Source organism: Sinocyclocheilus anshuiensis, unplaced genomic scaffold (assembly GCF_001515605.1).
Source record: "Sinocyclocheilus anshuiensis isolate Anshui unplaced genomic scaffold, SAMN03320099.WGS_v1.1 scaffold719, whole genome shotgun sequence".
In the NCBI taxonomy this organism is placed as follows: domain Eukaryota; kingdom Metazoa; phylum Chordata; class Actinopteri; order Cypriniformes; family Cyprinidae; genus Sinocyclocheilus; species Sinocyclocheilus anshuiensis.
The window spans coordinates 229,665-244,885 of NW_015552643.1; the positions used below are offsets into that span (position 1 = coordinate 229,665).

The 15,221-nt window shown below is 37.7% G+C and overlaps 1 protein-coding gene across 1 annotated transcript in view; it reads right to left on the reverse strand.

The window, feature by feature from the left end:
• Nucleotides 1-495: 495 nt before the first annotated feature.
• Nucleotides 496-15,221, reverse strand: part of itih5 (inter-alpha-trypsin inhibitor heavy chain 5) — a 16,246-nt gene continuing 1,520 nt past the window's right edge. The window contains exons 3-15 of the mRNA XM_016458499.1: nucleotides 14,549-14,712; nucleotides 14,065-14,175; nucleotides 13,333-13,592; nucleotides 12,887-13,056; nucleotides 12,475-12,591; nucleotides 12,051-12,222; nucleotides 9,540-9,852; nucleotides 7,339-7,967; nucleotides 7,139-7,189; nucleotides 5,551-5,667; nucleotides 4,581-4,912; nucleotides 4,427-4,472; nucleotides 496-837 (exon numbers count right to left, since the gene is read on the reverse strand). Of these exons, the coding sequence (XP_016313985.1) occupies nucleotides 530-837; nucleotides 4,427-4,472; nucleotides 4,581-4,912; nucleotides 5,551-5,667; nucleotides 7,139-7,189; nucleotides 7,339-7,967; nucleotides 9,540-9,852; nucleotides 12,051-12,222; nucleotides 12,475-12,591; nucleotides 12,887-13,056; nucleotides 13,333-13,592; nucleotides 14,065-14,175; nucleotides 14,549-14,712 (2,790 nt within the window). The 3' untranslated portion in view covers nucleotides 496-529. The remainder of the gene's footprint in view (nucleotides 838-4,426; nucleotides 4,473-4,580; nucleotides 4,913-5,550; nucleotides 5,668-7,138; nucleotides 7,190-7,338; nucleotides 7,968-9,539; nucleotides 9,853-12,050; nucleotides 12,223-12,474; nucleotides 12,592-12,886; nucleotides 13,057-13,332; nucleotides 13,593-14,064; nucleotides 14,176-14,548; nucleotides 14,713-15,221) is intronic.

A 15,221-nucleotide genomic window follows, 5' to 3' on the forward strand; every position in this document is an offset into this window, starting at 1 on the left:
CATCCATCTATCTATCTATCTATCTGTCTCTGTCTGTCTGTCTGTCTGTCATCTGTCTGTCTGTCTGTCATCTATCTATCTGTCTGTCTGTCTGTCTGTGTGTCTGTCTGTCTGTCATCTATCTATCATCACTTAATCTCAGAGGTCATGGTAGTTTTGTCTAATTTCATAAAAATAATTTTCTCTACAAAGATTTATACTTCTTTATCCTTTACTTTTATGTTATTTACCAAAAAGAAAACAGCCTACTGTTACATTTACTGTTAACTGTCGGTTACACTTTATTTTAAGGTGTCCTTGTTACAGTGTAATTATACAGTCTTAATATATTAGCGAAAAATATATAATATATATTTGTAGATTACTACAATAAAAACAGTAAAGTAACATGTTCACACATTACTGAATATAAATCATGTACTTAAAATACTGCTTATGGGTTTTTGGGATGTTTTTTAAAGTGTTTGTGTGAATATATCTGGGTCATGACCCATCAGTCCAGTAGAATTATAGTGTGTATGTGTTTGTTTCAGTGTGTGTTGGTTCCATTAGCCCAGTCTCCTGTGTCAAACAGATGTGACACAACGTAATCACTGTATTGTCCATCAATCAGTTTAGCCGCATTGTTTTTGGCAAACCAGCAGTCTATAGTCTGCTTTCCAGAGTATATTCGCCTGCTCTTCTTTATGACAGTGACAGTGCGATCTTTCACCTTTAGGGCAGGGTAACTTGTTAGAGTGATATTTTTCCCTAGTGTTTCCTGTGTGCTGTTTTCTGCGGCCATGCTGAAATTTCCAGGAAGCTGCGTCAATCCAATGTCTTCATACAGGAACTGGCCTGCAAGTACAAAAATTTATCTCTCATTTAATATGTAGAAATTGCAATTTGCATTTGTAGACCTGTTCCAAAGCCTACTGCGCTTCCTATGCCTACATTTAGGTTTCATGTTTGTGGAGAAAACATGGCCAAAATTGACTGCGACAAACTTTCTGAGAAAGCCCATCCAAGATTGCCGACAAAGTGCGACAAATGTGGCCTATAAATAAATAAACTTTTTCATTCAGTACTGAAAAGTATCAGCAAAAAAGGTGAACCTCATTACAGTGGGCTTTTTATTTAAAATTTGGTGTACCGCGGTTTTTTTTTTTATGGCAAGAGCATTACAATGTTAGCTTAGCAACATGCTAACATCAAAGCTTATACAAAGACAGTCAGGTTTTGTAATTAAAAATACCATTAATTTTCTCCCTGGGGGAACTGATTAACCTATAGACCTACTGTGAGCTTTGAGGTTGTTAATCAGTGGTTTATGCTTCTGTCAAAGCGGTCAGCATGCGCTTTTTTAAACGGTGGAATTCCTGGTGAAAAACAACATTCCCCATGATTCTGTAAATAAATCTCCACCAATCAGTCTAAGGATGTTTTCCCTGCTAAGACAGAACACCGAATCAAACACCCTGCAATAAAACAATAAAACTCACTAATCTGGAGAGAAGATCTCAAAGAAAGAGCAAAGGACACCACCTTGCCCAAAATTCTCTCCTCGCTTATTTATGAGTCCCCCTCTCCGCTTTCCGTCTCCCCCTCTACCAGGCTCAAGTCACTGAAAGTTCACTAAGCATGTCAATATGCCACATATGATGTATCTTTTTCTCTTTCATGTTTGTCATCATTTTAAATTGGTTAAATGGTGTCAATTTCACAGCAGTCAATTAAACTATGAAAAAGATTAAAATCAAAACATTTTGTTCCGCTATTGAGACGTGTCTCTCACAAGGTCTCTGGTGATAATGTTTTCCTATCTATTCTGTAACATGAAAACCTCCCCGCAGAGTGTGTGTGTGAGTCTCTGAAGCTCTGCATATGTGTGATGCGAGACTCAATGCGAGAGTCAATCAGGTCCCTGATGAATGAATAATTGAAAGTGTGGGATGTCCAGAATAATCAAACATCTAAATCAGTATACAACTAATCTTATGATCAGCCGTGAATCAGTAATATAGTCAAATTTAAACAATCACAATCTCCAATTGTTGGAGTCATGGAGCTACAATAAAATTTAAACTCAATCCTAATAAATCAGGTTATTAAGTAAGTCCTAATTATTAATTTGTAGAAGCGCAAATAAATGACCTACAAGCACCTTCACCCATGCTGTTGGATTCCGTTGTAGGGCCAATGGGTGATATATATGGGTGTGAATATATATATATATATATTATTCACAAAATTCACGGTTCGGTTTGATACGACACAGCGGTGTCACGGTTCGGTACGTTTTCGATACGGGTGGGGGTGGGGGGAGGTAATTGGTTGTGTCACAATGTTGGAAATATTTCTGTTTTAAACCATGAAGGCGAGCCAATCGATATCACACAAGCAACGTGCAAACTTTGCGCAAAAGTTATGCCGGTGAACGTCTTAATCTCACGTCAAGTCACTATGCAGAAGTAAAAACGGAATGACGGAGTAATGACGGAGCTTTTGGCATCTGACGCCGCATATTCTCTCAGAGACGACGAGAGACGAATCTACTTCAACATATGCTGATAACGGTATATAGCTAACTGTTTTCATTTATTCCCTTAATATTTCTCTTGTGGCCCAGTGGAAAAAAATGTGAAGAAACGTATTACGTGTTAAACGGGTTGTTTTTGAAAGTCTGTGCTTGAAATAAAACTTTTTATTTCATTGATTTTTATTGATGACTGCAGTGTTAAAGGGGTCATATGATGCGATTTCAATTTTTCCTTTCTCTTTGGAGTGTTACAAGCTCTTGGTGCATAAAGAAGATCTGTAAAGTTGCAAAGACTAAAGTCTCAAATCCAAAGAGATATTCTTTATAAAAGTTCAGAGTCAGCCACACCTACCTAAAACGGCTCGTTCTAACACGCCCCAACATACCTACGTCGCTCTGTGGGAAGATTCGCATAACGCTGCCCAAATGTTCACGCAAAGAAAGAAGGCATAACTTTTATTCTCACTGTAGTATTGTTGACGCTGCAGCCATGTCGTGAAGACAAACCGCATAAACACATTTCATTACAACAAATACACAAAATAATGTTCTTTTTAGCAGCATCATATGACCCCTTTAATATTTTAATTATAGGCCTATAATTCATTGTATAATAGACCTGTTTAAAATACCTTTTTTAAAACATTTTAATTGAGAAGTAAATAGCCTAATCTTTTGTTATCCTCGCAGCGCGTCAGTTATGCGGTAATTATTGCGGGGCAAATTAATTGTAATTTTAATTTAACAATAAAAATAACTTCATAATAATAATAGGCCTAATTAAAATAGAAATGTAACAGGCGTACATTAATTGTAAATGTCAAATCCTCTTAATATTGCCAGTAATTGATGTTTTTGACAATATCTCAGGCTATCGTCAAAACAAGATAATCGTTTTTCGACGCAACCCAGCAAGGGGAGGTTATCGCACCACTGGACAGACAGCAAGTTGCCTGTTACGTTTTTTGGGTGCCTTGTTGAGCGCAGTGCCACTGAGAAGTGCCACTAAATTATATTTCACACACTTTAAGCTCTTTTATTTTCCAAATGTATTCGGATTAGTCCAACGAATCGTTCGGTTTGTAATGAGTACTGAACCGAAATCCTTGTACCGAATGGTTCAATATGAATACGTGTATCATTACACCCCTAGTGGAAGGCATAGGACCATAAAATGTTCTTCCAATCATATCCCTCGGGCTGAGGGCTACGATAGGCTGTCCTACCTGCCTGTCAACGTATGTATTTGCATACCTCTGTGCACACTGTTCGCACAGACATGATACGTCATCAGCACATTCCAGCGAGAATGAAAGGCGCTATTATTGTAATATTATGCACTTTGTACTGTAATGTTTCCTCACCAGTTAATGAAACTTGACAGCGTGGCATTCAGCCTCCACCAAAGCCATCTCTCATCGCATCGCTGTTTAGCCTCTGGTCTGCCTGTGTGTGTTCATGTGTTTTGGAGGAGGCGTGACTTTGCAGAGTGATTTGCAGTGAGGGTGGGATCTTGCTTTCAAAGCTAGCTTGCTATTGCCAGCCTTTCCGAAATCGGCTACACTCTTAAAAATAAAGGTTCTTTATTGGCATCCATGGTTCTATGAAGAACCTTGAACATCCATGGAACCTTTCAAATGGAGAAAAGTTTCTTTATAGTCGAAAAAAGGTTCTTTAGGTTTTTAAAATGTTCTTCAAAATGGTTATTTTAGGAACTGTTCATTGAAAGGTTCTTTTGGTTCTTCTATGGCATCACTGCAAAAACACCCTTTTGGAATCTTTATTTTTAAGAGTGTACTCTACCTTTAATTCAACTCCCTGCATATAGATCACCTCTGCTTATTTTCTCAAGTTCCCGCAACATTACAACTCGATTTTAAATCATGTGTATGCATGCTTACTGCTTACCTAGCAACCCATGCGTATCCTTGCTCAGTCCTTTGCTGTTAGCGATGTAAAACCCTAGGTGATCCCGCTGATAGGGCGCTGGGTTTTTGTAATGGTGGAATAAGATGACAAACTGGATAGTTCCTTGGATGGTCAATCCTTTGCTGTTAGCGATGTAAAACCCCAGGTGATCCCGCTGATAGGGCGCTGGGTTTTTGTAATGGTGGAATAAGATGACAAACTGGATAGTTCCTTGGATGGTCACTGTCAGGTTTGTGTTAGCAATAATGACCACAGCCAGGTTTGTGGTTTCGACGGAAATGCTGGAGCTGGATGGAAGGATCATCCGGTCCCGTTCGTCCAGTATGACCTTTTGTGGGGTCACTTCAATGTAAGCGCGGCGCGGTTTATTGGCTACTATAGTTATGGTGCTGAAATATGTCCTCTGTTCTTTATGACTGCCGGCTGGAGCAGGAGCTCCAATTAGTGCTCCGTTCACAGTCACGCCTGATGGGAACAAATACATACATATTAATGTAAAAGCTCCATATTATATAAATGTTAAATATTAATAATGTTTTATAAATATAAAGTAAAACTATAATTTGAAATGACACAATTTAAAATAATAACAATAAATATTAAATATCAGTAAAAATATTATAAATATTAATTGTAAAGTAAATCTTAAAGGGATAGTTGGGAATGCAAAAATTAAAATTCTATCATAATTTGCATACCCTGAAGTTGTTCCAAACCTGTATAAATGTGTTTCAGCTGTTGAACACTAAAGAAACATTTTGAAGAATGTTAGTAACCAAACAGTTGCCAGTAGCCATTGACTTCCATAGTGTGGGAAAAAAAATACTATGGAAGTCAATGGCTACCATCAACTGTTTGAGTACCAACATTCTTCTAGGTATCTTCTTTTGTGTTCAGCATAATAAAGAAATTCTGACAGGTTTGGAACAACTTAAGGGTGTATAAATGACACAAATGTTATCCCTTTAAAATTGGCCAAGAATTGTCACTAATGCAAATCTTAATAAATAGCAAAAAGTGTAGCTGAATACTTGTAAAATACTGTGTAAATACTTTTTAAGTCTAAATACTACACTTAAAAAAAGTGTATTTCAGTTGTTTACCTGAGTGTTCATGGTCAGTCACCAGTCTGAGAATGTGTCCTGGCTCCCCATTAATGTTGAAACACATTGTCAGTTTACTGTGAGGAACCTCCACCACAAAATGAGGGTCGCCATCAGCTAAAGACAGATGGGAAGATAATGAATGAGACAGAAAATATAGTTTAATCCATTTTGACTTGAATATGGACCATTTGTAGAACATTGTGTGAACATATTGTACTTTTTTCTTTCTAAAAGTTGTGGTTAAATACTTGACTTTGTTGCATGCAAGTAAATCAAATTATGCAAGCTCGTCGGTTATGTGCAACCTGAACAACCCCTGTGAATTTTCACATTTAGCAAGTCTGATGTGTGGTTCTCCTTATGCAACATTTTATATGAGATCACAAATCATGCCAACAGAAAAGTAGCTTTTCAAAGCTTTCAGATTCAACTCGAATGGAGGCCAAGTTTTATTCATCTGATACATGCATCTAACAGATTTCCCCCATTCAAAACTTGAAAAAGATTCTTTGGATTACTGTAAACTATGTTTAACCCCTCATGCACAAATACTGACTGCATCAATGTATTCTGATGTGCATATGACAAAACGCCAAACACACTAACATACTTGCTCCATAATATTAATGGTTGCCAGGGTGTTGCTATGCAGTGTTCTGAGTGTTCTATGTTGTTTCTAGTGTGGTTGCTTACTGTCAAAAAGCCTACCTTCTTGTTTCATGTTGTTTTTTAGTTTTGTTACATTTTGATTTGTTTTACATCGTTAGCATTACTGGCACCTTTTATTTGGTACTTTTATTTGTCAATATCACTATATTTTTCTTTTTAGTCACTACTTGTATTGTTTGTATTGATAGTTTGGCAATAGCTTGTGTGTTGTTATGCAGCTGTTTGTTTGCATGTTGTTTTGTTAGCATTAGTGGCACTTTTTATTTTGTCACTTTTTTCTTTTACTTTTATTTATAAATATCACTATATTTTCTTTTTTTGTTTTTGGTCACTGTTTGTATTGATGCTTTGCCAGTATTTTGTGTTGCTTTGCAGCTGTTTGTTTGTTTAACATTTTGTATTGTTAGCATTTGTGGCACCTTCTACTTCTTTTATTTCTCACTTTTTTCTTTAACGTTTAATTACTTAATCTTTTCTTTTTCTTTTTTTGCTCACTGCTTGTATTGTTTGTATTGATGCTTTGGCAGTATAGTGTGTGTGTAACAATCATGCCAATAAAGTATTTTGAAATTGAAAATAAAATTAATAAGGATGCACAATTTGAGGCCTAATTCATATCCATAGTACAAAGAATAAGCAATGAGTTATGCACTGATGCTCTGAAGTGTAATACTTAAGGGGTTTGTTGAAATCTTGCCTTTTTTTCCCCCATCAACCTCCAAAGACAGGCATGTGAATTAGAGCCCATACACAACTGTCAGTAGTAATTAACTGCGCTCTGAGGAGGCCCCTTTACCTGAACAGAACAAATTACAAGCCGCCCAGTCGTTGTGAACAGACACTACTGCCACTTTCAACTACACTCACTCACATTCGCACTGAAATGCAAAGCATATGTAGAAAAATTGAGAAATACCGGATGTTTTGGATAAGGTGACAGACTTTTTGGCGGGTTTGCTGACGCCACCTGGAGATAAATGGAAAACAGTGAAATCGTCATGGATCGTTTGAGTCACCTTAATATTTTCAAGACCGATTGTGTAATGACAATCATAATAATCCTACATTTGATCTAAAACAAATGTTTTACTTTCTGTCCAATTTAAATAAACACACTTGTTGCCTTGGAGACTGCAGAAATCGGCTTGGGCAGTTGATTTCTGTGCAGGCTCTGGGGTGTTAAACTGTTGTTGTCTTCTGACAGCTGATTGGATGTCTCAGCAGGGGGCGGAGCCTCCGTGGCATCTGCCTCTTTCTGTGTCTGTGCTAAAGTTCCATCGGCCAGCACCTGTGGCTTCTCCACTATCATTTGGGTGAGTGGCGTGAGGAAATTATACGTTAACGACAGATTTGTAGCGTGTTGCATGTAGTTTTCCCACTCTGCGCTCGTCTGGCTGCGCAGTCTTCCTTTTAGCCCGTCTTTAACGCTCAGGTATCCCCACAGTCGTTCCACGTAACCGTTCGTGTTCGGACCGGCCTCCACTTCTGCTAGCCGCCGTTCGGTTTCCTGCTCTCGCTCGTGTATTGACACGTCTTTCTCCAGTACGATGCTTCGCTCGCTGTTGCTGGCGGTAACCTGAACGTGCAGCGAGTCTGAGCTGCGATTGGTCAGTTTTCCGGCTACAACGAGCTCCGAGCCGTTGAAGTAGTTTGTGAAAAGGTTCTGGGTGATGTATTCCACAGCATCCTCAGAGTATTCCACCCGGATGTCGGATAACAGCGGAGTGCCGATCTCATCGTAGAAGCTATAGAGAAATAGTAGGTGAAAGATAGACAGGAGAGAGGGGAGAAATGGAATAATAAGGTCACAATGTAACACTGTTGCTTCAGATTGTGGGTTAATAAGTTATGTATTCTTTACCTTAAACTTTCAGAGTGGGGCCCAATTGCTAAGCCTTGTGTAAAGATTTGTCTTCCAATGGCAACTTTTGACCTTTAAGCTTGCCTTAAAGAGTTTTTTTTTTTGGTCACAAAACGACACAAATGCTAACATGCTTGCCTCATATTATTAATAGTTGCCAGGGTGTTGCTATGCAGTTGATGTTCTGAGTGTTTTAGTGCATTGCTATATGGTTGTTAGGGTGTTCAGAGAGGTTGCTAGGGTGTTGCTAGATGGCTTCTAGGGTGCTTACAAAATAGCAAACTTGCATATTTGTTTTTGGTTTGTTTTGTGCACCATTGTGTTGTCTTGTGCTTAGCTAATATAAGATTGCCCTATGCTTTTTTAAGATTAGGAGCTTTTTAATTTAATTTAATTCTGGATTATCTGCAGGGCCTAAAACTAACCTCCTGCCAATGGCCAATGACTTGATAAAATGTACTGGCCAAAATTAATTAAATTTACATTTTATTTTTTTTTTAAACCTACTGGTCAAATGGTGAGTAAAACGGTTTCATATACTCGCCAGTACTCAATTTTACTCAGCGAGCATTAACTTTAGGCCCTGTTCTCTGACTCAAATCCACTGATAACACTTTAAAATAAAACTTTATTTTTACTTTATAGTACTTTTTGTCAGTTTTGAAGCTTCATGATGTTCAAAATAACAACTGGGACATTCTGCTAAACTTCTCCTTTTGTGTTCCACAAAAATAATGAAGTCTTATGGGATTAGAACAACATGAGGTTGAGTATATGATGACAAAATATTTATTTTTGCCTGAAGTTACACTTTAACTGGTTCATAGACTCACCCTTTGAGCATGCCACTGGCATCTGCATCCTCTGGGATTCTCCTCATGGTTCCACAGTTCTCCAGGGACATCCTCTCCAAGAGCCTGTAGTCCACGTCATCACCCATCCCAATCGTGAAGAGGCAGAACTTCTCCTGCACTGCTGCTTTGGTGTTGCCAATGATGACCGGGCTCTGAACCACACCAACGGTGGGCCGCCCATCGGTCAGGAAGATTATGAGTGACATGGCCAATGACTTGATAAAATGTACTGGCCAAAATTAATTAAATTAAAATTTTTTTTTTTTTTAAACCTACTGGTCAAATGGTGAGTAAAACGGTTTCATATACTCGCCAGTACTCAATTTTACTCAGCGAGCATTAACTTTAGGCCCTGTTCTCTGACTCAAATCCACTGATAACACTTTAAAATAAAACTTTATTTTTACTTTATAGTACTTTTTGTCAGTTTTGAAGCTTCATGATGTTCAAAATAACAACTGGGACATTCTGCTAAACTTCTCCTTTTGTGTTCCACAAAAATAATGAAGTCTTATGGGATTAGAACAACATGAGGTTGAGTATATGATGACAAAATATTTATTTTTGCCTGAAGTTACACTTTAACTGGTTCATAGACTCACCCTTTGAGCATGCCACTGGCATCTGCATCCTCTGGGATTCTCCTCATGGTTCCACAGTTCTCCAGGGACATCCTCTCCAAGAGCCTGTAGTCCACGTCATCACCCATCCCAATCGTGAAGAGGCAGAACTTCTCCTGCACTGCTGCTTTGGTGTTGCCAATGATGACCGGGCTCTGAACCACACCAACGGTGGGCCGCCCATCGGTCAGGAAGATTATGAGTGACACGCTGTTGTGATGGGACTCTTCTTTGCTGGAGAGGTAGTCACTGAGTAAGGCCGAGCCTGTCTGAATGCCACCATTGATGTCAGTGCCTGAGAAGATTTGAAATGAAAGAGGAAATGAGTTCAACAAAAATTGAAACTTTGTCATTATTTAATTATCCTCATGTCATTCCAAATCAGTATACCAACAGTTCATATTAACCATGTTGGTCAAGCTCCAAAAAAAACACTATAAAACGAATCCATTCAACTTTTGCACAGTTGATGTTATTTCTTTTTTGTCCTATCTATTAATTTATCCATGAATATTTTTAAGAATGCAATTCACACATGCTGTGCAATGACTTTAATACATCTCTTTTATGATGAAAATGTTTTACTTTTTGGAGCTTTATGTATGGCTTCTTTGTACAAATTCTTCAAAAATATATATTTTTTTTACAGAATTCCATGGAAAGATTAATACTAAATTATATATTTTACACTATCTATCTATCTATCTATAATTTTGTATAGTACTTATTATTTTGAATGAGCTTTTTTGATATATTTTCAGTTTTCATTTTAGTTAACATTTTAGTCATTTTGCTTTGTGCTTTTGTCATTTTTATTAGTTTTTGTTTTTCTTAAACATTTCTATTTAGCTTTATTTTTATTTTTAGTTTAGTTTTAGTAATTTTATTACTTCAAAGGTATTTATGTCAGCTAGTTGCCAGGATTTCTTATTTTGGTAATTCATATTTATTTCAATTAAGTTTTTTTTTCGATTAACTGTTTCTTTAAATGATTTAAATGAGAATAAATTAGCTGGTTTAAATGTGTAACAGGGTGTGTTTAGGAGTGTGTAAGATTTTCTACCTCCAGTGGGTGAGATCATGTAGATGAACTTCTTGGCATCACGTATATTGTTGGGTGTGACAGGCACAAGTTTGCCCGGCTGCCACACACGGATGCGATTGGAAAAAGTGACATAATTGAAGTGATCATTGGGCCGCAGCTCGCGTAGGATCGTGAACAGAGCTTCTTTGGTCTGCATGAGAAATATTAAAAGAGAACTATTGAATTCTGTCATTCTGCTATGAGATGGGTGTATGCATGTGCGTGTCCAGCTATGAGATCACAAGAACCAGCTGGGAAAAAACGGATCACAATATCATTCCCTCCTTCAGCGAATAACACACTGCAACTCTGAAGACAGAAATGCTGAATATAAATTTTAGCACCATTCATCTGAGTTTGGAGAATTGATTTCTTCAATCTGTGTTGATGACGGAGTATTTACCTGTCTGATTTTGGTTCCAACCATTCACCCATCCCAATCGTGAAGAGGCAGAACTTCTCCTGCACTGCTGCTTTGGTGTTGCCAATGATGACCGGGCTCTGAACCACACCAACGGTGGGCCGCCCATCGGTCAGGAAGATTATGAGTGACACGCTGTTGTGATGGGACTCTTCTTTGCTGGAGAGGTAGTCACTGAGTAAGGCCGAGCCTGTCTGAATGCCACCATTGATGTCAGTGCCTGAGAAGATTTGAAATGAAAGAGGAAATGAGTTCAACAAAAATTGAAACTTTGTCATTATTTAATTATCCTCATGTCATTCCAAATCAGTATACCAACAGTTCATATTAACCATGTTGGTCAAGCTCCAAAAAAAACACTATAAAACGAATCCATTCAACTTTTGCACAGTTGATGTTATTTCTTTTTTGTCCTATCTATTAATTTATCCATGAATATTTTTAAGAATGCAATTCACACATGCTGTGCAATGACTTTAATACATCTCTTTTATGATGAAAATGTTTTACTTTTTGGAGCTTTATGTATGGCTTCTTTGTACAAATTCTTCAAAAATATATATTTTTTTTACAGAATTCCATGGAAAGATTAATACTAAATTATATATTTTACACTATCTATCTATCTATCTATAATTTTGTATAGTACTTATTATTTTGAATGAGCTTTTTTGATATATTTTCAGTTTTCATTTTAGTTAACATTTTAGTCATTTTGCTTTGTGCTTTTGTCATTTTTATTAGTTTTTGTTTTTCTTAAACATTTCTATTTAGCTTTATTTTTATTTTTAGTTTAGTTTTAGTAATTTTATTACTTCAAAGGTATTTATGTCAGCTAGTTGCCAGGATTTCTTATTTTGGTAATTCATATTTATTTCAATTAAGTTTTTTTTTCGATTAACTGTTTCTTTAAATGATTTAAATGAGAATAAATTAGCTGGTTTAAATGTGTAACAGGGTGTGTTTAGGAGTGTGTAAGATTTTCTACCTCCAGTGGGTGAGATCATGTAGATGAACTTCTTGGCATCACGTATATTGTTGGGTGTGACAGGCACAAGTTTGCCCGGCTGCCACACACGGATGCGATTGGAAAAAGTGACATAATTGAAGTGATCATTGGGCCGCAGCTCGCGTAGGATCGTGAACAGAGCTTCTTTGGTCTGCATGAGAAATATTAAAAGAGAACTATTGAATTCTGTCATTCTGCTATGAGATGGGTGTATGCATGTGCGTGTCCAGCTATGAGATCACAAGAACCAGCTGGGAAAAAACGGATCACAATATCATTCCCTCCTTCAGCGAATAACACACTGCAACTCTGAAGACAGAAATGCTGAATATAAATTTTAGCACCATTCATCTGAGTTTGGAGAATTGATTTCTTCAATCTGTGTTGATGACGGAGTATTTACCTGTCTGATTTTGGTTCCAACCATGGAAGCGCTGGTATCAATCACAAATACAACATTCTTTGACACGACAGGCAGGTCTTTAGGGGCAAAATAGTGTACAAAATGTCCATCTAGTACCTGAAAGAAAGCAGATACTTTTACAGCCATTTAATCTTTGTAAAGTGTGTGTACACAAGAAAGCAATGAGCTCAGTGTGCTGGAGGAGTCTGAAGTCTTCAGTGACTTCACTTTCTGAATGGACTTCAAAAATGTTGGGAGCAAAGAAAAAGCATAACAAAATGAAATGAAAAGTAAGACAAAAAAGCGAAATAACTTACATTTCAGAGATAAAGACAATAAATAACAATGTCTATGGGAAGCGTGTACGTTAATAATATACAATAAAATATTGAGTGTATGGGTGTATGTGTACCTGTATATCGCCGATGCCAATTTCTCTCTCTACATCATAGCGCACCACAAATTCTCCCAGCATGCCATTGGTTGCAATCTTGGCCTGCTGGGCAATGTTGGGAGTGAAGCTGATCTTGCAGAAGGTTTCATTTTGCTTGACTACTGTGGAAACTGGTGGCCCTACTTTACCTGGATGTAAACAAATGATCATGTACCATTTTACGTTTGACAACTTTAACTAACCTGTCTGAAAAGGTATTTTCATGTTGTTGTTGTTTTATTAATAGGTCTTTACTCCTTTAAAAACAGGCAAAAGTGGAAGAAATGTAACTGGAACTAGTGCCATCTATCTTGCAGTTTTTGAGGCTAAATGTTGCAATATTGTCAAATATTTGAAACCATACCAGTTTCATACCAGCACATCTAAATACACACTCAAGAATCAAATCGGATTCAGCTGGTTACCATCTGCTTTCCCATTGCCATTGGAAGATGGAGTTTTGCCATTTCGTAGGGGTAAGACTTCAAGGTACGTGATGCGAGAGTGCTCCACTATAGTAACTCCCACGCTGAGTCTGCTGACCAATTGCATTGGCCGAACACTAGTCACATGCTCGTAACGACCCAATCGTCTCTGCAGCAGCTCTTCGTAGGTCAGGAGGAACACAGCGCGGTTGCGTCCAGGAATGGTGACTTCCATTCGAAACACCTCCATCTCACCCTCACTGACAGGGAGAGAGGAAAACATTACTCTGGAAATCTGAACCTCTTGCCAAATGAGTTGTCACAAGGTTCGCCAAACCACATTTCAATAAAGCCGATCTTTGGGAGAAAATATATCTCCGATTTCTCATTATCTTCCATATTTCTCATTAACTCACTCACAAGCAAATTAAATACACATGTAAGAATTTACACAATCAAAGGCTCAAAACTTTGCAACAGTTAATAACGCAATGAAAGCACACGTTGAATTCTCAGGCTTGCCACTAGGGGTGCTATAGTGAGTATAAGTATAATGTCTTCTTCTGTGGTCACTTTTCTCTTTCAGTACAACTGAAGTCATGCCAGAGCCACAGTTTGAAGAGAATCTTGCTGAGTAGGTTAGTTAAACTGTGGAAATAATTATAACTAGCTACATGAATAATGTCACTTTCAATTTAATGGCACAAACATTTTGAGGGTAACTCGCTTCACCTCTGCTCTGGTGTGTTCTTGTTCTTGTTGCCATTGTTTTCTCCACCTTCCTTCTTCATCTTCCTCTCTTTGGCCTTCACCTGGCTGGGAAATACTCGTCCACCCACAATCCTATGCCACCATACCAACAGCATGAAATGAGAATTGTTATTAACAACAACATTTTGCCACAAATATTTCTTGTGGTTAATGAGAATCTAAACTCTCTCAGGCCCTTCAATAACCTCTCTCAAGATATAAACACAGTACTGGAGTCTTTAAACAACTTACTCATTAACAGCCCAATTGAAAGTCCAAAACATAGTAGCCTATATTATAGACCTTGTTGATATCCGGAGTCATTCTCAGAAGATTTTTTTAAAAGACCAAACCATTAAATTTACTTTCAGGAGACATTTCTATTACTCAAATTAAAAAACAATTTCTGAATTCTAGAAATCAAATATTTATTGTATTTTCCTATGGTTTGTATATATTTACTTGCATGGTAAAATTGGAGATGTATGCAGCAGTGGGGATGTGGAACTGAAAGACCCCCTGAGTAGCAGCCGAGTGTCTGTTAAGCATGCTACATGACACTGCAGTGAAGGCATAGCGGGAAATGATGGTGGTCTGGACTGACAGCTCCTGAATGTGAGGTTTAGTTTCCTGGCAGATGGAAGCAAGTTATGACCATAATTAAAATATACATGAATATTTAGAATAGTTGTCATAAAAACGTGTGATGAAGCCAAGTGGTTTACCTAAAGATCTAGGCTGATTACCAAATAATTGTTGGGTCAAGTCCTCACAAAAATGCACCACATAAACTGTGGTCCAAAAAACGATGAGGCTTGTTGTCACACCATATGAGGTAAGTTTTCACAATCTAACCTTCAGTTGAACAGCTCAGGCTTTTCAATATTGAACTGACTTCGAGCTGAATATCGACACTATCGCCTTCTTCAGTAGAGCTGCTTATAGCTGAATTTAAAGGGGTCATATGATGCGATTTCAAGTTTCCCTTTCTCTTTGGAGTGTTACAAGCTGATTGTGCATAGATAAGATCCCTGAAGTTGCAAAGAGTAAAGTCTCAAAACCAAAGAGATATTCTTTATCAAAGTTAAGACTCTGCCACGCCCCCCTAAAACGGCTTGTTCTAACACGCCCCCACATAT